We start from the raw sequence: 23,422 nt of genomic DNA, 5'->3' as shown, positions 1-23,422 counted from the left end.
CATTGATGGTTCAGTAGTTCATTCAAAATAAAGAATATACAAGTAAAATTGAAGTCAAAATTTAAAACTAACAACTACTGAATGGATAACATTCCTCTAATTTTAACAGTGTCAAAATATTCTTCAGGTTACGATCTTACAAACACTTAGGCACTTAATTTTATGTATTCACAGACCCACTGAAGTTACTGTCCTTGACACACTGAAGTAAGATTAATTTGGAGAAAATCTGAGACTGTATCAATTAAAATATTTTTGCATGAGAGGGATTCAGTGTAAAAAAATGTGTTCAAGAAAAACTTTGATTAAAACTGCGATTCTGTATCAAAACTAAAACATGTAGATGTTTTTCTGTACACTGACAACTCTGAGGAAAAAAACAGCTATTCTGATTTCCGAATTTGAAAGAAGGAATTTAACTTTATGATCTCTCCTCTGAAAGCTCTGCATTTTAAATAGTACATAAAGTAGACAAAAAACAGAGGATTTCATTGAAGATGAAAGATGAAGATGAAAGACAGGCAGGTTCACTAACTATTTTTGTACACTTAGCATGGAAATGTAATAGATATTTACAGATAACTGTTGCAGATTTTTTTTATTGCAGGTTATGGATAAGATATTCCTCCTCCACATCCTAGTGTGACACTAGTGCTTCTATACAGGCACTATTTTAGTTTAAAATCCTAAATAAAAACCAACAAGATGATTATAGGAGACTACTACAACATACCAGGTGGTAAAATTAGCATGTCACACTCAAAAAAAAAAATATGCTGAAAGATACTACTGTTTCTAAAACTCACGTGTGCACTACATTTATGAGGTTGGGGGTGGGGCAGAATTGCCTGCCTGCTTTCAAACAGCTTATAGATATAACCACTAGAGAGCAGCTTGACATGTAAGTAAGCTCTTTTCTCCCACAACAAAATAAGCTTTGCATCAGGTAAGCCAGCTGTTTCTTCTAATATATGCATGATTTCTATTTACAAATGGTCTCATGAACCATTTTCACCTTCATTCAACTAGATGGATAATTTCAGTTAGTCTCTGTGTTTCACAGAATCACAGAATATTCTGAGTTAGAAGGTACCCACAAGTATCATTGAGTCCAGCTCCTAAGTGAATGACCCATACTGGGATCACTGATCAGTGTATGCCCCTTAGAGCTTGTTAAAGGTATTACAAATGCTGGTTACTTGGTGGAAACCCACTGTCAATCATTTTTGGTAGACTCAAAACTACAGCAAAAATTACTGATTTTTTTTTTCAGACTTCAAAACTTTCAGAAGTCTTTTTATAGATCGAGAACCTCCACCACTCAGCTAATTTTTAATAACACACAGAAATACTGAAACCATTATTTTAAAAGAACAAAGAAATATCTAGCAAATTCCTAGAATTTTTACATTATCATATTTGCCAGTTGCCATTTAGGATCATATCTACATTTTTCATAGTTCAGATTCTTCTTTTTAAGTCAATTATATCCTGGAGAATATAACGCTGACAATTATATAGGCATTCACTTTTAAACCCATAAATATGTTTCAGATTGTTAGCAAAAGCTACTTTGAAACAATTCAAGGCCAGAACAAAAGAAACACACACATACAAAACAGACTTAAAAGATCTGTTAAATTAGATCCACAGCTAAGATCTTAATAGCACCTATTCCATTATCAGTTTAGTAGGAAAAATTAAAGTTTATATGTAAAGCATAATAGAAAGTATGGACAGATAAAAAGGGAATCAAGTCAGGCGATCAATGTCATTTCAGTAAAGGTGATTGCTCTTCTACAGACCTGAACAGATATCACTTCTGTATTAAACACTGTTCTTAGCATACAGATGAACAAGCAATAAACAAACTGCATAGCAGTGCACTGAGGTTTTGTTTCCATCTGTATTCAGCGAGTGCTGGGATCTTTGCTTCTCTTGTCATTTCATGTAAGATTTGATATAACTATCCAGAAGTATTGAAAATGAGGGAATGCACATTTTATTAGAGTTGGAACATGATGAGGCCTGTGACCCTCTTGTGGGGACAAAGGGTCGCCCACACTACAGTAGAGTTCTGTGAAAGCATTTTCTGTTGTAGGTGACAATCTGGACCAGAACAGGTGCAGCTGTTTTGCAGGCTTCTTTAAAAAACAAAACCTATCCCTTTCTGTCACCAGAAGTTATGCAACTTAAAAAAAAAGAAAAAAAAAATCCAAACCTAAAAAACAAAAGCAAACCTATGCCCCCAAATACTGGGATTTCTAAACAAAAATTATAGTTAAAAGTAATTTTTCCTACCATCTCCAATTAAATTTCTCTAGCTATCACAGATATTCAAGTATTTAGCATAATAATAAAACAAAGTATGTTCTTAGAAAAGAAACTAAAAAACAAAATCCATGTAGCTGGCATAATCAAAACGTATTTTGGCCGCTTTACTTACTTCCCTTCCAAACAAACAGGGTCAGGCTAATGACATTCTATCCATTTTTTAGTGATGATTTTTTTCAACTGGGCTAACTGGACAGCACAGATTACACTCTTCCAGGGTCTACTCAAATTCTTAATATATATAATTGTTCAGCTCTACATATCAGCTCAAATTCTTGATGGCATTTACAGTACATAAAGAATCCTCATCCTCATTTCTAGTTCTATCAAAACCTACTGTGATTTTCTGAAACGAGCAAGATTTTTAAGTGTTCTCATCTCACAGCAATAAATGTTCATTCAACAATCTGTCAGATACCCAACTTCAAAAGATAACTGGCTTGAAGGCAAATAACATGATAATTATGGCTATTGAATTCTTCAGCAACTAAAGTTGTAGACTATACTTCCAAATAGATTTCACTGATTTACTTTTCCTTGTTCTTAAAGAGAAGAAATAAGGGGAAAAAAGACAGAAAAGAAAGATCAAGAAGTGTAAGGGAATATTTTAGTACGTGAATACGATGCTATAATAATTACTTGGCTTTCAAGAGCTGGTCTTGCAGTCCAGCAGGTCAGTGTGACATATTTAATGTATTCAACAATAATTTGGCTAAACTGGTAAGTATGATGTAAAAACAACAGCACCTTTTTTAATTTGGGAGAAAAGTTCATTTACAGTCTACCATCTGAGTGTTTCTCAGATATTCATCACAAGCACGTTTATCCTTTTTACAGCAGGGTCAAAAGTAGATTTTCACTAGTAACTAAAAGAAGTTCAAAACACAGTATTTATCTTATTCCACACCCAGGTAACAGAGAAGTAGGAGAAAAAAATTATTATTTTTACCTTTTCTAGCTTCTTAGCCTCAATATGTCGCAGCACCTGTTCCCTCCAGTCATGAGGGACTTTACTTTTCCCTGCAGGGTCTAACAGTGAGTGCTCGGAGTTAACCCTTGGGTTTGACCTCTTCGAAGGGCTAGTCCGTGAGTAATTGAAGTCACTGACCGACATAGTTCTTTCTGGTATTTCGTTTACCGAGGGCCGAGCACTCTGTGGCCGGGTTACATTTGGGCCATCAATGCTGTATGTTCGGGCAGAAAGAGGTCTCTGCTGCCCTGACATTACTGGTGGACCTCTTCCCATTGAATGTAAATCTCTGTATGTTAAATAGTCCCCTTCAGTAACTTGGGCCTGCCTGGAAGGTCCACTATCCCCAGCATTTATGGAAGCTGTAGAAGATATACTGCTCTGCCTTTGGAGAGTGTGTCTGGTTGTTCCTGGGAGCAGTCTGTCATTAGCTGGGACAGCCCACATATCTGTATGTCTCCCAGCCATCCGCTGGTGAGTGTTGTACACAGCACTGGCTCGGACATTGTTATGATTGGAGAAATTCATGTTGGCAGAATGCTTTACGTAGCTGGGAGTTTCTGTACTGTCAGACTTAAGCGGACGTGAAGGAGGTAAGTTGCTTTGTTCTACTTGGGAGTTTTGTTTCTGGGGCCACAGGGCATCTTTTGCTGCTGCACTGCTGCTATACTGAATATTATACTGAGGAGGAGTGCAGAGCATCTGTGCACCACCTGTCGCTGATCCTCTCACTACATTAGCACCTTCAGGATTGTGATTTGAGTCAAACTTGAACACAGTTTTTGTAGAAGATACTAAATCAGATGATGACGATGACGCAGGAAAAACCTGCAAAGGCTGATCGTACAGAAGAGTAGCAGATTTACTTCGGACTATGTTTTTTCCATCTGCAGTATCAGATGGTGATCTTACCACTGAGTTTGACTGTTGAGATCCATTCTCATTTAAAATATCATAGATTTTCAGACTACCACTGTCCATACTGGTGATGCTGTGAGATTTCATCACAGGACCGCTTCTCTGTGGGGACAAATCTTCAGTGCTTCTTGAAACAGACAGCTCAGCAGCATCACCATCAACTGTAGTGCTTTTCACTAGCTTGTCTTTACTGGGAAACTCTGTTTCCTCAGGATGTCCGTTTACTTTATTTATAGGATATTTATTTCCATTTTCCAAGTGCTCACTTTCTTCTTTTGTGTTGTTATTCAAAAAGCCCATCACTGAAACCGTTTTCTGTGATTCTAACCTTTCTACAGGAACTGGAACTACCTCTTCACTAGCCAGTTTATTGATATTCATGTTTATTTGGTCTAATTTGCGAGACTCCTCCATAGGAGTGCTTAGATCAACAGCTTTTCCTATCAGGCCTAATCTTTCTCCAATGCTTAATTCATTTAGTTTTTCTTTTACTGTAATGCTCAATTCTCCTCCATTTTGCAAAAGATTCAAATTTTCATCTTCTTGTCTGAAAGAAAAAAAAAGAAGGCTCTTGAAAGAAATTCCAAACAGAACCAAGATATTTCTCTGAGAACTGTTTTAGAAAAAACTATCATTAACATGCAACACAGCCACACTGTGGATACAAAACAGGACCAAAAACTAGATTTACCATTTGCTATCTTACCATTGCAGAAATATGTTATATAGAGGACTCATTTCAGAAACGTTTGTGTCATCTGATTTCAGAAGTTCATTTAAATTCAACAGGAATTATTAAAAACAGCTTAGAAGTGTCAAGAAGTACAAAGTGACAAGAAGTCAGATTTTTTTATCAATTTCTTTTAATTTCCATGACAATACTGGACAATTTGCAATCTTTTAAGAATGGCATTTTCTGACCAAAACCTCTAGAAGAGTGACAACCTGCAATTACAGTCTTTAATAGTTACATTAGCAATCAAATTGATCTACAGAATTAAGCAGGTAAAATCAGAGAGCTTTTAAATGGTATATTGAAGTATTTTGCAGGGATAAAAAATTAAAAAGATAAGATTATTACACCCTATTATTAAAAAGATGGGAACCATTATTAAAAAGATGGGAACCATGTATTGTATACTAAGGTTAGTCTCTGAATTATTTTTTTAGGAGACCCTTAAAAACCTTACCATTATCAACCTTATTTTAAAACATTAAAATGTAAATTCCTTCATGAGTGATAAATGAATGAATTAAAGGAATGTACACATGATATGAAATATGAAACATTGAGTAACGATTTTCTATTGTATTTGGTTAGTGGTGTACAGTATCTTACAAACCTGATCTTGGATAAAACAGCAGCATGTGTTTCTTTGTCAGGAGAACAGAGAGAAATATCTTGGCTACTGTCAGTATTTAAGGAAACAGAATCTGACATTCGAGAAGGAGAGGAACAGTTGCTGTTATTCTGATTGCTATTGTGGGTAGCTTCATCTGATAAGGAATCAGTATCTTTTGAATCATCTGAAATAAAAATTTGCCAATTTAGTTAGACACATACATCTTATTAATAGCCATTTCATATGTGTATGTACGGTATTTAGAAATTGTCTCTTGTTCAGTAAGTCTTACTACCAGAAACTAAAATCTAAGCTATCACCTTTGCAAAGTTAATCTCAACTGTTGGCAATTGTTCCTATTTTTAAAATATTTGTCTCAATGTAAACAGCCCTTACCTGTTAATTAAATGTAAGTTGCTGCTTTATTCCCAGTTTCCTTGGCATAAGGTGGTGCTACATTATTGAATACTTCCTCAAAATATATATCAAATCACATTTCTGTTTTTACAATGATTTCAAAGTTCTGAATTACATAAGCCCCTAAGAAAATTAAATACACTGCCGAATTTTGAAAGTGTACACAGTTCCTGATTTTGAACATTGTATCATTGTCAAATTGCTATTTATTAGATCAAGTACTCTGGAACTCTTAGATCATCAGATAAGCTCTAAATTTCTTTAATTAATGTTAAAAACCAGGAATGGAAAATGTTCTTCTGCTGATTTGGAATCCAGTGCATCCCCAAGCTTTGCAGATCACTTAGGACAACATTTTCTGACTAATTTAACCCTGTTAACACTGATTCTTGCATAGGGTACGCATACTTACATATTACATCCATATAAAAATAATTCCTTTGGGGGAATTCAAGCCAGCCGTGATTCTGACACAAGTGCAGAAACAAGTAAGTTTAAATTTTTGCTTCAAGACACAGTTATAGGTGCCAAATGCATGAATTTTGCAGAACTAATGTCTATCTTCAGAGACAAGAAAGAAGTTTTGACCTCCTTCTGTAGTCAGACATAAAAACTCAAAGACAGCATTGATAAACATCAACCTTTTCATCATGTGTGATCCTCAGCAGAAAAGTCCTGCTATTTCCATGTGGTTTTTCTCACTAAATCTCACCTTTTTACATCTAATGGGCAGAAAACCTTTTCTCCTGGAAAGTACTGGATATCATACAAAGTAAAGTACTATTTGCTATACAATTTTTAAATCATGTTTTCTCTGAATCCTAGGCCATTCTTTAGTCTTAAACAAATGGCTACTCAGACCAAAATTATATTTCAGAGAATATAAAACTTAGTTAACGAAAGAAAATATTCTGAAGTTTCACATTAGAGGAACAAATTAAAATAAAAGAGTAAAATAACTCTGGAGAAAGAGTTGCCAAAAGAGAAGTTAAGAATAAACCTTAGGAAGAGAGCACAGTTTTTCTAAGAAATTTAAACAAGTACTGCTGCCTATAGCAGCAATTATAGCAGCTGTCTATAACAGCAACAATTCACAAAATCTGGGAGGAGCGGGAAATATAGAATATTTCCAATATAAATACCACTTTCTGCAATCTTTTCTTAAGCACTTCCAGATTGTGTTCAAGCTCATAGTCTCCCAAAACACATACATCTCCTCTTCCCCTCTGCTTTTAAACTGGTAACAAGAATCAAGAAAATCCGGATGTCAACACAGTTTTCTCTGTCGTGCACTTGAGCATAAGACATTGCAGATTTTTTTCCTGTTTTCACTGTTTAAATAGAGAATTAATCATCTTTCTTTTAAAATATATAAATTAAGCCTACATTTACATGATTTCATTGAAAAATAAGCCACTTTGAGTCAAGAAACTATCAGAAGCACACACCACTTACAGTGCTTTTTACAGTATTTTACCTTTTTTGTTATTGCTAAGAGCTACCACTTTTGGTTGGTTTATGGAGGTTTCTATCAGTGGTGGTCGCATTTCTGCCATTTTCATCTCTTCATCAGAGGAGAGTTCTTCTGACTCCTGATAAAGGAAAAAGAGCTTTATGCTATGCATTTTAAAGAGCAGCTCAAAGGTGAAGTAAATGGTATCTAAACTTATCTCCCAATGAACAATAAAGGGGAAAAAGATAAACATGCCACACAGCATAGGCATAACATAGGTTTGTAGTGCATCTGTAGTGCAAGTCAACTGAATTATCTTGAAGAGGTAGCACACGGAAACTTGCATTGTCACTGCTAAACTCCATGGGATGACAAACAGGTAACTTAAGCAGCAAAAACTACTTCGAGCAAGCAGATGCAGCCTTCATTCCACCACTAGAGAGAACTTCCAGTTGAGTCCAAGTCACAAAGTGATCACTGAACCAGCAAATAATGCAGACTGACTAGCTGGGTGTTGGTCTTGCAAAAAAGATCTCAAACTGAAACAGCTATAGAGTAGCGTGACCGAGACAATTTTAGGAATGAAGAGCTATGCTGTCAGAAAAGACAATGAGCTTGACTTGCCTAGTCTCGCAAAAAAAAGAGCCAGGGTAGCTTGCTAGGGGTAAATTCCAAAAGGAAAAAAGTTATTTAACTTCAAGAACAACAGCAGAGGAATAAAGCAATGCTGAGTACATGTAAGCTAGAAATCACTAGTTCTTAACCATAAGATGGAGTTCAGTGCACTTATGAAAGAGATTAACAGACAAAGCTGCCATAAAAGCAGTTGTGCAACTGGTTCAGTACCCTACTGCCAGCCCTGTATTTGATCACCCTCAAAAACCAACTGTTTCCAGTAACATTTTGAAGAAAAGCCCCAACAAACTTTCTTTCCCTAAAAGTGGAAATTTCTTTTTAGTAAACATGCTTCCTACTACAAACACTACAAAATCCATGCTACAAATTCCAGTCTGCCAATATTCACTTTTTCTTACTGTTTTATAACATTTAATGCATGGAACCCATTGGAGCACCACCTTCCTATGATACTAATTACCTGGCCAGTTCTTGGGACTTCAGGGAGGGCAAACCTGACTGAGATGTAGCAAATAAGCTATTGTAGTCTTCATTACTAAAAATCCATCTGCTTTTATCTGCAATCAGAACAATCAATCCTTCACTGCATCTACCACACTGCCCTTCCTCTTGGATGTAACATACAACAAGTGTAATCAATATTGAAATGGAAAACTTACACACATGCAAAGTTTAGATAACTGGATTCTGCAACAGAGTTACCAGCAGGTTAGTACAGGGAAATAAGGAATTCACTATCCCTGCCTCATTTACTTACTGGCATACAGTCATCTATAAAGAACTGCTGTCACTATCATTAGACAAACAACCTAATCTTCTGACATTATGTTTTTAAATTAAAGGAAAATGTCAAACCCAGTATTTTCAGAAAGTAAGTAGAAGCAGGAACATGCTAGTGCTGAAGCAGGCAGTAACAGCCACAACTGCCTGTCACCAAGTCTCTTCAGCAAAAGTATGACACATGCGTGTTCCACTGCTTACACAACACAGGCAAAAAAATAATCTGCTTATGAAACTATGAAAAGGTATTTTGCAGGCTGGGAACTGATTAAATGACAAGTTCCAAAATTTGTCATCAATCTCAAACTTTCTAAATAAATGAATACACGATGTTTGTGAGAGAGATGTACAGAATTTTTTAGGTTTAAATTTAAAATCTCTCACAATAAGAAGTAAATATATTCCAAGTAATATTCTTGTCAGCTCACTAATAAACACAGAGGAATAAGTACTTTTAAACCTACATTCCACTTGAAATGCATGTGCCTTGTCATTTGGATATAAAAGTTTTTTTATTGCTCCCCCTAATCAGGTATTTTCTCTTTTCAGGGACAATTAAAACTGATTATTTAATGAAGTACTGACAATCAAGCAATAACTGAAGAATTCTATCAAAGTATGAGTCTTTTCACAGTTTAGGTCAACCTTTAATTGAGTTTGCTTTCTTTTTCCTTTAAATTCATGTATCTTTCATTATGAACTTTTTTGAATGCTGTAATGCTCATTGCAATGCCATACCTCAAGCATGTCTTCATGGTTGACAACTGTTTTCGTGTTCTGCAAGGTTTTAACAAGTGCAGTTATCTGTGAATTTGCAGTGCTGTGATCAGTTTCTGGTTCACTAGGCTTCTGCACAGAGCTTCCTGCTGAATATTGTTTTCTCTCATCTACTTTGTTCTTTATTGAACCGATTTCTGAAGTCTACAGAATTAAGAACATTAGCAGAAGAAACATCCTGAAAGGTTTTCAGTAACATATACTTAGAATCAACATTACATGTTTTGGGAAAATATGAAAAAAACTGAGCTCTGAAATTATAAAGTATGGAATGCACCAGGTATGAAATGCTGAGAAATCTCCACTACCAAGGCAGTCTCCACAGACTACCCTACCCTTTGTCAATCAGTTTGAACTCTTCTCCTTACTTCTGTCCATTTGTACCATTAAATTTCCAGTTAAACAAGAAAATCCCAAAAGGCCAATATCTACAATTTTATGTCAGTACCAAACCGTAGTCCTATCACCTATCACACTGCATCAGCCTGTTACAGACACCTTTGCCACCTTACTGTTACTGCCTTCCTAACTTATTGTATAAAACCTTCAGTCATGAGAGCAGCAGAAAGATCCTTGGAGATTATCCCAAATTTCACTGTGAAGTCCAGTAGATGAAAGAGGATCAGAGAATGACAAAGATGCCATTCCTCCAGAAACTGATGAAGTCAACTCCTTATCATATCCATAGTTTGTATTTGCCTGAGAATCGAGTTGCTTTCCTTGTTCTTAGTGCAGGAGGAAAATTGCTACTGCAAACCAGACGTTTATTACAGACGTCCTTAGGTGGGGAAGAGGTAAATTGTGTTCTGTAATCTGACATTTTTTCTCGCTAAAGCATTAGAGGGGAGGGAGAAGAGGATTAAAAGGAATAAATAATATCTTTGGAAGTTCTTGCGAAACCAGAGAATAGTATTGTCTCTAACCTTTACTCCCACATCTTTTACAGAAACTGTGTGGACTTCTCGTTTTGACTCCTTGGCAATATCTTCAGTAGATTCTTCATCCTTTAGTCTGTGTACAATTGTCTGGACTGTTTTGACCATATTCTTCAGTTCATCAGGATATGGAGTTGGGTATCTCTTCAGATTGCCCTCCTGTGTAGCAAAAAGCAATAATGTTCCACATTTAATTAAATGCCATAACAAAGACATAAACTTATGACAAATAATTACCTAGGATGAACCACTGAAAAATCCAGGATCTCCACTTTGCTATTCGAGTCTACCTGCATTAGGCTTATAAAACCCAGCAAGATTATGAATTACTTTCACTCCCCCCCCCCTCAGTGTGTCCACTGCTTGCAAGCAAGGATTATAACAACTGTAATTCACTTTAAAAAAAATCAGGATTAATCACTGTCTCCCCATTGTGGTTCTCCACCGCACTCCTAATCAGGTAGCCTCCCAGTTAGGTCATACATTGCAGATATCAGGTGAGAGCTCTTCCCTTGTGCCCTGCTTAAAATGATCTGTCCAAAAAACACCCAAACTGAAAGCAAACAAAAAAAGCCCCAGAGTATGATGTTTCATCCTGCTAGGTACTCTTAACTTATAACTAATGATTTGACTGATTCAGCAGAGTGAAACCCACAGCCAAAGTAAGGAAAAGGGTGAGATTAAGGGGTGGAAATAAGAGGGAGGGAAGCAACAAGTACTCAAAAATAAATTTAATACTAACCCGGGGTGGTGCCTCTCTCTCGTCTTTGTCTTCATCACACTCAAATGCCACCTGAGCACGCTGTTTCCGCTGTTCCTCCCACAGAGATGGATTGAAACTTTCATTATCAGATATGAACATAACTAAAAAAAAAACCCAGAGAAGCTCTTATAAGAATAGGATATACTCTGCAAAATAAAGTTGCCTTTTCTTTCTCTTGGATGGATTGGTGTGTTTTTGCATGTATTCTTTAAAGACTAACTGCACTGCCACTGCTTTATGAACTGGGCTGCACTTTTACAGCAGTAAAATCCCTATCTGAAAAAAAAATCATATACCCAGCTGCATACCAGTCTTAACACTCACACTTTCAGAACTCTGCTGAAAAGTATTTTTATTCTATATAAAAATATGAAATTATGTGAGTGTATAGATCTAAAAATGTAAATTATACTTGTATAGATTTATATAGCCTACCTTCAGTGAACTGGTCTCATTAAGCACATGTAAGAACACTCACTTAATTTCATTTAATGAAAATTTTAAAATGAAGAGTAGGAACGACTCAGTGACAAAAACCTGCATTATTACTAATCCTGAAAAAAAAAAAAATCTAAGCATCTACGACTTAAGCTAAAGGCATGATTTTGCAGAAGTTATACAACAGCCAAGGTCTTTACAAAAAAGTATTTCTTGCTTAATTTTACAAGAGATTTAAAAAATTTTTTAGGTACCCACTGCCTCTTATTCTGGCGTGTCTCTGTGTTACATCAGTCACGTTCCACTATGGCATGCAAAAAGTCTAATAAATCTGCCACTACCACCCCAGCACATGTATATCCTTCAATAGCAATACCAAGACTGTTCATATTAATGATTTTATATCTTAAATAGAAAAATATTTAATTTTAGGGCTCAGTAAGTGCAATGGAATATTTGCTGTGCTGCATTTATTGGGCAAAGCTGCAATTTTAACACATCTGAAAATATTCTAATAGACTTCATTATCACTAAAGCTTCCTGATCAAAACAAAAGAAACTTTTGTAAAGAATTTTACAAAAACTGTATTTTTAAATTTTGAAAAACTGTCTAGTGAACTTTTAAACCTTCCATTTGGAACAACAACCTCAGAGGCAGATATTCTGTCAGCTTAAGCAAACAAGCAGCCCTTGTCTACAGAGAGAAACACTGGCACCTGAGGAAAAAAGGTTAAAATGGAGTGAATGCTTCCAAGAAAGATCTGAACTTCACTGAATCTCCAAATTTATAATTCTCACATTCTATCACAGATGCTGCACAAGCATTAGAAGGCACTAAGAAGGTATTTCTGAAATCCTTACCATCCTCAGTCCTTGGTTGCTGAGGGAACATGTAATTAGTAAGCACTGTTTTCTGTGTGTCAGGGTCAGCTTCTTTTTGAAGAGGGATAAGTGGTTTAGACTAGAAAGTAAAGGAAAGAAGGATATATTACCAGAATATATACAAAAGTAAATATGATCTACATATCACAGAGCATTCCTGTCTCGTGACTTTGAAGACTACTCTGCCTTCTATTAAACCATTTCTCCTCTTGAATAATTTTCACCAAACAAAGCTATTAACATGTCTGTCTTTCACTGATGACTGGCTTTGACTGAGGACTGAAACTCAGAAACAGCTTTAGAGAAAAGTAAACACTGGATATTCAAAACTAACCTAGTTTCTTGTTGGGACTTATTACTATCCCAAAGCCGGCAGAATGCACAGATATATTTGGCCATTTAAACCTGCAGACAATCATATAAAAAGAAAAATTTTGTACTTGTTTTTTCCTACTAATACTAGATGGAACATCTAGTTCCATCTCCCTTACAGAAAGGGGCAGAGGATTCCTGAAATTACCATATTTGTAAAAGTGTAGATCTGAGGTTGCAGATTTCTGACAGCCTTGTACACCTTGGCACCATTCAGAAAATCAGCATAGCACGGAGGGCTTTAATGCAAAGGAAGAATACAAGCAACAAGTGCATGCTCAGCAGCTTGAAACCTGGACAGCCACAGTGTTCAAAGGTGTGGCAAGAAACTTAACTCAATAAAGGCATGCTGAATTTACCCACTAGCATAGCTGTGAAAGCAACAGCACGTACACATTCAAGGATGAGCTTATAATCACTAACACTTCTGTGTAAACAAGCCTGAATTAAGAAAAACAAAAATGAACAAACTCTCCACACCTCTCCCCATCTGTTAAATTGCATTTCCTCACAGCACAGAACTTTGCCATGAGTCTCCAGAGATAGGTAGGCTCAGTGTTGTTTACTGCAGGAGAACCGACACAGCAATGCCAAGAAATTATTGATCCATATACACAGTACTAAGTCTCGTTATTTAACAGATGGCTCTGTACTTGTCAATTCCATTAGGAATGAAGTCAACAATCATCTATTTTTAATTTAAAAAAAATTTACCTGGTTGTCTGATAGCCACATAGCAGTGAGCTGCTGCAGTTTTGTAAAGGTAAATGGTAAATTCTTCAGTCTGTAAATTACAACCAGAATTTATGTAAGTACATTTAGCCATACTGTTAAGACTGTTAAACAATCCTGCATCAGTTTGCAAAATGTTTTAAAAAGACATTTACATATAAAGTTAAATTATTAACTATTGGGAGTTGAAAGGCTACAGCATGTAGTTTAGATTCAAAGCTATAACTGAAATTAAAAAAATTGCAAGCAAATGAGAAAAACTTATTTCTTCCCAGTTTAGAAAAAATAGGAAGCTTTTTTTTTAGCTTAAAAAAAAGCAACATGGTAACCTGAATTTAACTCAGCTAAGTGTCTTGAATACAACTTTGAAGACATTTAATGTGAATTAATAAATCTGAATCCTCAGCATTTTATCTGTCAGTATTCATGCATGCCAATGAAGGAAAGAAGTACTACAGCTGAAAATAAGTTTTTCTCCAAGGCACATGTGTTGGGAAGGGGCTGCCCTGCATAATGGAAGCTCTGGCATTAATGGACAATCAAGCTCCATATGGAGTACAGAGAAGCTGGGTTGCCAGAGCAGGTGCGAGAGCTCCCTGAGATTTCTCTCTCCCATATAAACTAGGAATTCCCTGAAGCTAAACATTTTGTCCATTTTTAATGATCAGCTCTAATAAAACACAACTCTTTTCCCCCTTCCCCAAAATAACAAAGTGTCTTGCGCTGTACTGTGATAGTGTTGTGTGTTCCATTTGCAATAGAGGAAGCTATTGAATTTTAAGAATCAAAAGCTTTACAAAAATAACCAAATTAATTCCCCAGAAAAACACATGCTAACAATCAGGAATGTATTGAACCTGCACTTCAATGCATATGCCAAGTCAATAAATAAAGACAGCTTAATACCCTGGAACTGCAAGATCCAGAACAGAACAATAATACATTAAATATCTAAACTGTGTGTGAGTTAAGGAAAGATAGCACAATGTATTTGTAACAATCCCTCTACATTACTACTGCATTTTAGATAAATTCCACTTGAATAAAAGCATTCGCAAACCTATTATCACTCAAATTAATGACTTTTAATTTCTGCATATCACCCATTTCTTCAGGGAGAAATTCAAGCTTATTAGAATGCAGAAACAACACTGTTACATGCTTCCAGTTTCCAATCTGAAAAAAAAAAAAAGAAGAATTAATTCCTCTTCACAGTATAAATTTTTACTGTTTTGAAACAATTAGTTTTAAAGGTATTTGGCCTGTAAGGTATAATTAATTTATTCTTACATATTAAACCTTTTCATTTAAATATACAAGCAAATAATTTCTGCTTGTTTAAGAAACAGAATCAGAATTTCATTATTTGAAAACTTGCACATTTGTATACATCCTCTTTTGAAAACATGCACAAAGAAAATCCACTCAAGAACTACTTTAACTTGTTTTCCACAAATTGTACAGACTATATAGTTTAAAATACATTAAAATAGTAATTTTACAGTTCTGTAATTACATACATACCTCTGATGGCAGCTGTGTTAAAAAGTTATGATCTGCAGCAAACGTTCTTATATTAGAGAGCTGCCCAACAGATGAAGGCAATGTTTCAATCTCATTGAAACTACAGTCCAGTTCTTCTACTGATATTAACCTAAAAAAAAATATTACTCTATACAGATTAATTAAACCAACATTAATTGAATTGAATGCTTAAAATTTACAGGAAGTTAACATCACTATTAATTATTAATCTCAAACGTAGTTAAAATAAACCCAAGGGAGTTAAAAATCTAAGAAAAATCCTTTACTGATTGACTAAAGTGTGTTTTAGGGTAGGTTTTTTTGTTTGTTGGTTGATTGTGGGTTTTTTGATTTCATTTTGGGCTTGACAAAATATTTTTTTTTTTAATCTCCTTTACACTGTCCTCAAAAGAGACCATTCAATGAAAACAGGAAGGTCAACAACATCAAATGTTTGTGTGCTACATGACAATGTACTGGTATAAGGCACCGAAACATTCAGAATAGGACAGACCATAGTCAGACTGGAGCTCAGTGCAGTTTCTGAACAAGTAAAGAATTTCAAGAATTAGAGACAGTGAACCTAATAATCTGGCAGTGATGCAATATTTTGTAAACTCTGGCAACAAAACCTACATTAATTATAATAGATGAAGAGGAATTGGAACAAATTGTACATTTGTACAGCACTTAATTCTGAACCAATTATTTCTGTCATTATTTGCAAGTTTTAAATTTCTGAACACTAAAATATATATTAAAAAAACTGCTGTTGACTGACAAGTGAAAATTCTCCTATGTGTTCAGACTTAACCTTTTACGAGATTTTTGACAGTGGTTTAATCATTTGCAGTATCTACTACAACCATGTTACTGTCAGCGAACAGTTTCAGGTAGCTGACTGCCTCTTTAGGTATCTTGTATTCCTTCACATTCAATTTTTCTTTTATAGATTGGTGGTTGCATTACATGAGGACCATATATCTTTTGGTATTAAATAATAAAAACATACATGCTTGAAAGTAGAACTAAGAAATGAAAAAACACTTGCCTTCAGTATTGTTAAGACATAATAGGTAGAAGATTTTAAAGCAAGTAGTCATAGAAAAAGAGGCGCCACTGTTACAGAAAAGTCTTAAGAAAGGCAATTCAACTTTTTATTTTGGTGAAATACCTACCCTCCTATGGAGTCTGGCAAATAAATCAACTGGTTTTCATCAATTTTAAGTGTTGTCACCTTCTTCAGGGAACCTGTTGTAATAGGAACAAATAAATTAAAAAGGACATTTGAGTTCATTAAACTGAGTTTTAATTATTACTTAATGAGGGAAAAAAAAGAACTATGGCCAAGTAACCACATCTTCTCTATTCCCTGGCATGCCTATAGTGTTGTACCTAAGGGAACAAGTGGATGAGCTTAGAGAACTAGTTTGCCACTTTACAGTGTGTTGGCCATTGGGCTGTGTGGGGAAGGAGGGGTGAGGGCTGGCAAGGGGAATAAGTATTGGTTTTCTTCTGATACAGACAGTAGTTTCTCATCCATTTACAAGCTACTGTATAAAGTCAAGAACACTCCAAAACAATTACAAGCTATTATTCAGCCACACATTACAGCTTTATCAAAAACTGGCACTTTTCATCATTTGAAACAGATCTAAAATGTCATTTTTCTAGTCTGAAATGTTCGTTCTGAACTATTAGCTTTTAAGAAGATGAATTAACCAAAAATACAAACCAATAGACTCTGGCAGTTGCTGAAGTGAATTACTGGATAACAGTAGGTCTTGCAGGCTTTCACAACCTGAAATACCTTCTTCAACTACTTCAATGTTGTTTTTAGAAACATCCAAGTAGGTCAATTGTTTCAAAGTGCCTATGAACTAAAACAAGAGAAAATAATGCATTCTACAAAGCGCACATTCAAAACAAAAAATCCATCAGATCTGACAAACTGTCTCTCCTGCCAGAGGAAAAAACTTATTTATAGTACTGAAATACAGTTTTATGCAAATATCCAAGATTTATAATGAAATACTTTATGCAGATAAGCACAGCTGTTTTTGCACACACACCACAGTAACACTGCTTGTCTGTAACATGAATCAACAGACTTCACAGACAGATAAGGTAAAGACATCATTATGCTCCAGTACAGACTCTTAATGTTTGTTTGTCTTTTGTGTAAAACTGCATCCTACTTAACCTCAAAACCAAAAATGATGAATCCCTAAGTGTACTAAATTGACAGAAACAAGCCAAAATATCAGCTTGTTTGAGATTCCATATGAACTGCGCATAAGCATAAAAGATCTGGGTACGCTACTCTACTAAAATATTCACGGGGAAGATGAAATCACTTTCAGAAATAGGGTTTTATTTTACCATAGAATACAAATGTTCACTTTGTGTTCTACAATCAAACAACTCAACTCTTCAAGAATGAGTTCGCTAAAGTAAGGAAATGCAATAGAGAAGACTACTGATCAGGCAACAAGGCTGCACATCTCAACACTGCTGGTGATCTCTGGGCTGAAAATAAGTCTCTTTCAAATACTCATTTACCAGTAGACTACACATAAGCAAAGGTTCTCAGTGGTACTGTAATGACAGGTCAGCCTGAACCACGTGTAATCCTCAGACACATCAGAAACCCAAAAAAAGTCAACAGAACATTTTCTCAGGAACTGGCAATGCTTCCTGTTTGCAGCACCAAAATTGGTGCTGCCTGCTTTAAACTCATGACCATTAAAAATTCACTCAACATATTTATCATGTAAATTCCTGATTGCTAACATCAAATATTCCTTTTTGGAAAGACCAGTTAACCCTAAATTTGATCTAAGATTTTTACCCTTTTCCTTAATTGGAACATAATTTTTAGATGGGAAGTATGTAACTTTCAATGAATTAAAAAAAAAAAAAAGCCAGGAAACCAGCCCCCATAATCAGTTATAATTTCTAAGTAGACTAAGTTAAGCATTTAAGTGTTATTTTGCCTTTTGGCTTTACATAACATTAAAATTGCACAGCATCTTCAACATATATGATAACTGGCAAAGCAAATATCACTGTAATTGGAAATAGTAAATATTTAATATAATAAAAGAACATACCCCTGGAATAAGTGTTAGTCTATTACCGTCCATCCAAAATTCCTTTAACCCACTCAGTTGTTCAAGTACTTCAGGCTGTAAAGGGAAGTAATTTTTTAAAAAAACTTACCAAAAAAATTGTGAACAGCAAAACCAACTCCAATAATTCATCTCTTGCAAGTTTAATAATGTCTTACTATAGCTATTATAAACACTCTTTTCAATGGGTCAAAGAAAACCCAGATAATGCACTTTTGAAATGCAAATACATACCAGATATACAAAAAACTCTGAAGAACTTAATCATAGTACTAAACAATCTTTACAGCAAGGGGTGATGTTGTGGGGGTTGTCTCCTTTTTTTTTTTTTGGCAGAAAGTATTATTTTTCAATAGAGACAATAATAAGTACATATTACATGTATCATTTTTTCCTTCGTGGAGGAGGTCTAAAACCCCTTAAGTTCCGTTATCTCAGAAAATTTGGGTTCAAAAATCCAGCAATTTTTTCGTTTTGGGAAAAATGGAAACAACTTTCATTTTTGTATCAAAAAAGGGTATATCTCCATGATACAAGCAAACCACTCCATTCATACAATTAAGTGCAGGATTGTGTTTCCATTACAACTGCGCCTTAGGAACTACAGTCAAGTTCAGCTAAATGCTAACTACATTTTGTTGTATGTTAAGTATACAAGATTCCTGCGTAAGTTGAGTCCTGACTCCTAATAATTCATTTTCCAAGAGAAATGCCTAACTAAAGACTACCATTCAGAGAGATGTTTATCCAAAACAACCCTAATGATTAGTTAAAACAGAAAAGGCCACTATTGAATCATAGTAACCAACAACCTTTCTGTGCTTTTACTTTAAGACCTTAGTGAAGTTAAGTTACCAGTAGTTGGCTCTTATAGCTAAAAGACTAGCAGATACAAAGCAAACATCCAAAAATATAGCCAAACAGGTAACTTTACAGCCTATGCTTAGTTCCTGGCTGTTATGGTTTAATGTGGGCCTTGTATGCATTAGTTTAAGTCTCCCACACAAATACCCACTCTGTGATGAGAATATGGCAGCAATGGTAACGGCTGGGAGTATAACAATACTAATGAACAAATCCTTAAACACACTCCCCTATCTGCCAGACCATACCACTAGGCAAGCGTTCAGCTTTGCATATTCTACTAGTGGCCCACAAAGACTTGACTTTATTGTATTGCAGATCAGCACGTTTCACAATACTTCTCTTTCAATTTCTTCACCCAGGGAAGTTGAAGCAGATGTTAAGTAACTCTAAACACAAGGTACATTTGTCTGTGAGATCAAGAATAGGAAACAAGTCAATCCATGCTGAAAGAAAAATCTAAGCACCTCAACTGTAAATCCTGCTTTGAACAATATTCAAACTTGAAATTAATACAGTGTCCCTTGGGCCTAAATAGTCTGTGCACAATAATAAAAGCAAGTTATGCACAGAACTTGTAACACTGAGTACATGATAACCAGTAAGTGTTTAGAACTCATTGTAAGGCAAACAATTATGTTTATACTTCAAACACATTAATTATTTATCAATACAGTAACCACACTATATGACAGACTCATTTTAAAATGGAAATGTGTATTCATATTTATAATTTTATCTAACAGGCTACATAAAGTAGCATAAGGTATACATAATATTTGCTCAGTAGCAGAACTCTTAAGTTGGTGTTTACATTTTCATATTTATTAAAAACAGATCAAAGGATAAAGAGATTTATAAAAGATGCAAAGCTCTGTTACTAATGAAAAACTCACCACTTCTGTGAATTCATTACTTCCTAAGTCCAGTCTCTCCAACTGAGTCAGTCTGGACATGGTTCTGCACAGGAAGGGATTAAAAAAGAATTAGATCTAACAAAATATCAGTTACATCAAGTCTTCCAGTATTCACAAAAATGTATTATTTTAATCAGTATTACATAGTGATGTTATTTTTTAACTGGAATGATACCTGAATAAGGTCTATTTTTCACACACTATTGAACCAGACACATACTAGTGACTGTGAAAACTTGATCGTCACATGAAGTGTTCACTGCAACTCACCTACAGATCAGTTCACAACAACTAAAGACAAACAGAGTAATCTTTATGACAGAGTAACACAGTGAAGCATCTCTTTTGAGTGGTCCAGCTTTTCGCCTACAGTCTCAATACGTCCTTTCAGCAGCCAAAGGCCGGTTAATGGTATGTTTCATCTCAAAGAAAGACTACTGCCTAATGATTAGTTAAAACATAAAAGGCCACTATTGAATCACAGTAACCAACAACACCCTTCTCCCTCTCCAAGCTGCTGACAGATTGCTTCCACATGGTCTAGAACCCTACTTATTTCTCTTGTCATACATTAAATCAAATTATGAAACTGAATTTTGTGACACATCAATACTCTTTAAGCTAACTGACAGGAGAGGTTAAATCAATGACTGAAATAAAAGTAAAATCCATTATTTCAGGCTGTGTTTTTGAAACATTTTTCCTCCATTTAAGCTTATTTTGGGGACCCCCAGAGATTATTGATCACTGCACATGGTGGACTACACAGCATACTTCACAGTCAACAGCAGTTCTACCTAAAAGTATTTTCAAAGGGGCTATGAATGCCTCATATGACATTATGTTCCATATTTATTTAATAACAGATTTCCATAGATTAGTATCTAAAACTTTTACATATAAACTGCAGTTGGGTAAATGCTATAAAATTCTGCCAAAATTAAACGAAAGAGCTTCTAAATGGTCTTTTATATTATCAGCATATAGCTACCAACACTAGTATCTATAAGAAACAACTGCATGAGCATAAGATGCTCTGTGCAGCTAGGTAGAGCTCCAGTTCTTCAAATACAGTAAGTTCTACAGCTGCTCTGAGTATATAATTCAAAAATATTATATTGAAAAATGCCTTATTTATTGAAATGAAGGTAATGTAATTATTAATACTACTTCTGAAATAACGTCCAAGAAGGAGACTCAACATTAGCCTATTAATTTGATTTTCATTACAATATAATAATTACACTGGGAACAAACTAGGAATTTAGCATAAGTAGGTAAACACATGACCAAGAGAAAAGCAGAAGCCATTTTTTATACATTTTTTGCATAGTACACACAGGCTTTAAAGGAAAGCCTTTAACTCACATTCCTACTGTCACAGAGAAGGAAAGAAAGAAAACATGAAAAGGCTCCTTCCAGAACAATCTGGGAAACAATTTTCCCATTTCTTGAAGCTAATGAATAGGATGAATGCTGTTAGCCAACTGCTAACACTCTTTTTCCAAATCTAACAAAAATTATATAAGCCCTCCGAAATACTGCATAAGCTGAATCTCTCAAAGCTTTATGAGCCCATGCCAATATCAATTTTACTACCATGTTCCTAACAAATTTGAGTCTTACAGAAGCACTGCTGAAGACTCCTTTAAAGTATTAAACACAACATTCTGCAGCTTTCAAAACTTTACAGACCACACCATGCAAAACGATGCTATGTAACACTGACAGGATAACAAATTATTGATTTAGGGTCCTTTTTTTCCTTGCCATAATGTCTGTAATCTGGTAAACACATCCCCTCATCTATAAAACATACAGAAATGTGTTTGCAGGGTGAAGGTCTCAGTAATATTCCTTCCTTTCCCCACTGCCTGCAGAATTTACAGCACTTTCAGCTATTCTTTGACTAGTATCTCCTTGCTTTTCTGTATTGTTTATAGACCAACTATGACTTCAGACAAAAGGCAAGCAAGGTTCCAAATAATGTTAAGGTAGCAGGAAAATTCCATATCAAAGGAAGTGGAAACAAACATCTACTACATCACTGAGTTATGACCATTTCTTTCTTTGACACAGCACCATGTAATCTCTCCCATAAACTGAAAGTCTTTCATAATTCATATTATTGAACTTGCTGTGAAAACAACCCAACATTAATGAATCTTGTACTCTAAATTATGCCCCAAATTTTGATGATGCATACAAACAGTTTCACTACGGTTAACACTATAGTTTACTTCAAGAGGCATACAATCCCAGAGGTATGTGTGATAGCAAGATTGGGCCCTGAATCATTGTAATTACACTCCCAAATAATTTCCTTCTTTCTAAAAAGCTTGCTCTTTTTATTCACAATTAGGCCACAGAAGCTTAAAAAAATGAAAGATAAACTTACTGTATTTCCATTGGACCATTTTTCCAATTTACCTACCAGAGAAATGCCTCTAAAATAGTCTTTGTGTGGTTTTGCTCTCCTTTCAGTAGAAATATTTTCATCTATCTGGTTAGCATTATAATGCTGCCAGTTTTGTAGTCTCTGGCTGTAGATCAGCTCCAAGTAAAATGATGCATTTGGCATAAAGCAAGGTTGATTTAGTATGTTGGCATTAATTACCCATTTTGATTAACATTTTTTCAAGTGCTTCATGCTTTAGTGCCAAAAATTATGTGCATGTTTTACTCAGCAAGATGACTACTCCGATTTTGTAGAAATTTATCCAAATACATTTCTCATTACAAATAAGAAAGAATTTTGCTGCAAGAATGAAAATATTAAAAAGTCATAGTAAAGTCATAGGAAAATATGAAAAGACAGTGGTATTCTGTAGCAAAAATATTAGCATGTATTGCTACATCTTATTAGACCAAAAAAATTCCTTTGGATTTTCTACACTGTATAAGGCTATATAGCATGTGCCACTAGAGTACCAGAACAGAATAATAAAGGTGACAGCTCGGCATGTACTGTAGATCATTATGGAGGTGAAGAAGAAGACATCTTCATGATAGCTGCTGGTTAGTTTTCCAGCAAGGATGGAACTTCGAAAACACTGAAGTCAACAAAAAAAAAAATCCCAGCAGCTTGAAAAGAAAGTGTGTTTGGCTTTTACAAGAGTAAACTACACTTTTTACATACTGTGTGTAATTCATGCTGTTAGTGTTAATTATGCCAGTTAATGTGATCATAGTGATCTTATAAACAAATCTGTATTAGCTGTAAGCTTTAATTGTAG

The 23,422-nt window shown here is 35.1% G+C and overlaps 1 protein-coding gene across 6 annotated transcripts in view; it reads right to left on the bottom strand.

The window, feature by feature from the left end:
* ERBIN (erbb2 interacting protein) overlaps positions 1–23,422 on the bottom strand; it is a 113,177-nt gene that overhangs the window by 14,239 nt on the left and 75,516 nt on the right. For 5 of the 6 annotated variants that reach the window (XM_050330045.1, XM_050330041.1, XM_050330042.1 and 2 more), the window contains 14 exons: positions 20,166–20,229; positions 18,388–18,462; positions 17,010–17,154; positions 16,453–16,525; positions 15,275–15,404; positions 14,811–14,926; positions 13,733–13,802; positions 12,626–12,725; positions 11,306–11,427; positions 10,552–10,722; positions 9,590–9,772; positions 7,460–7,574; positions 5,566–5,749; positions 3,284–4,769 (listed from right to left, as the gene is read on the bottom strand). In XM_050330045.1, the coding sequence (XP_050186002.1) occupies positions 3,284–4,769; positions 5,566–5,749; positions 7,460–7,574; positions 9,590–9,772; positions 10,552–10,722; positions 11,306–11,427; positions 12,626–12,725; positions 13,733–13,802; positions 14,811–14,926; positions 15,275–15,404; positions 16,453–16,525; positions 17,010–17,154; positions 18,388–18,462; positions 20,166–20,229 (3,034 nt within the window). The remainder of the gene's footprint in view (positions 1–3,283; positions 4,770–5,565; positions 5,750–7,459; positions 7,575–9,589; positions 9,773–10,551; positions 10,723–11,305; positions 11,428–12,625; positions 12,726–13,732; positions 13,803–14,810; positions 14,927–15,274; positions 15,405–16,452; positions 16,526–17,009; positions 17,155–18,387; positions 18,463–20,165; positions 20,230–23,422) is intronic. The other variant, XM_050330046.1, reaches the window with a different exon arrangement.

This window comes from Myiozetetes cayanensis, unplaced genomic scaffold (genome assembly GCF_022539395.1).
Source record: "Myiozetetes cayanensis isolate MyiCay16 unplaced genomic scaffold, myiCay2020 scf4, whole genome shotgun sequence".
NCBI lineage: Eukaryota > Metazoa > Chordata > Aves > Passeriformes > Tyrannidae > Myiozetetes > Myiozetetes cayanensis.
The sequence above is the reverse complement of the archived record's forward strand: the minus strand, read 5'-3'. Positions and strand labels throughout refer to the sequence as shown.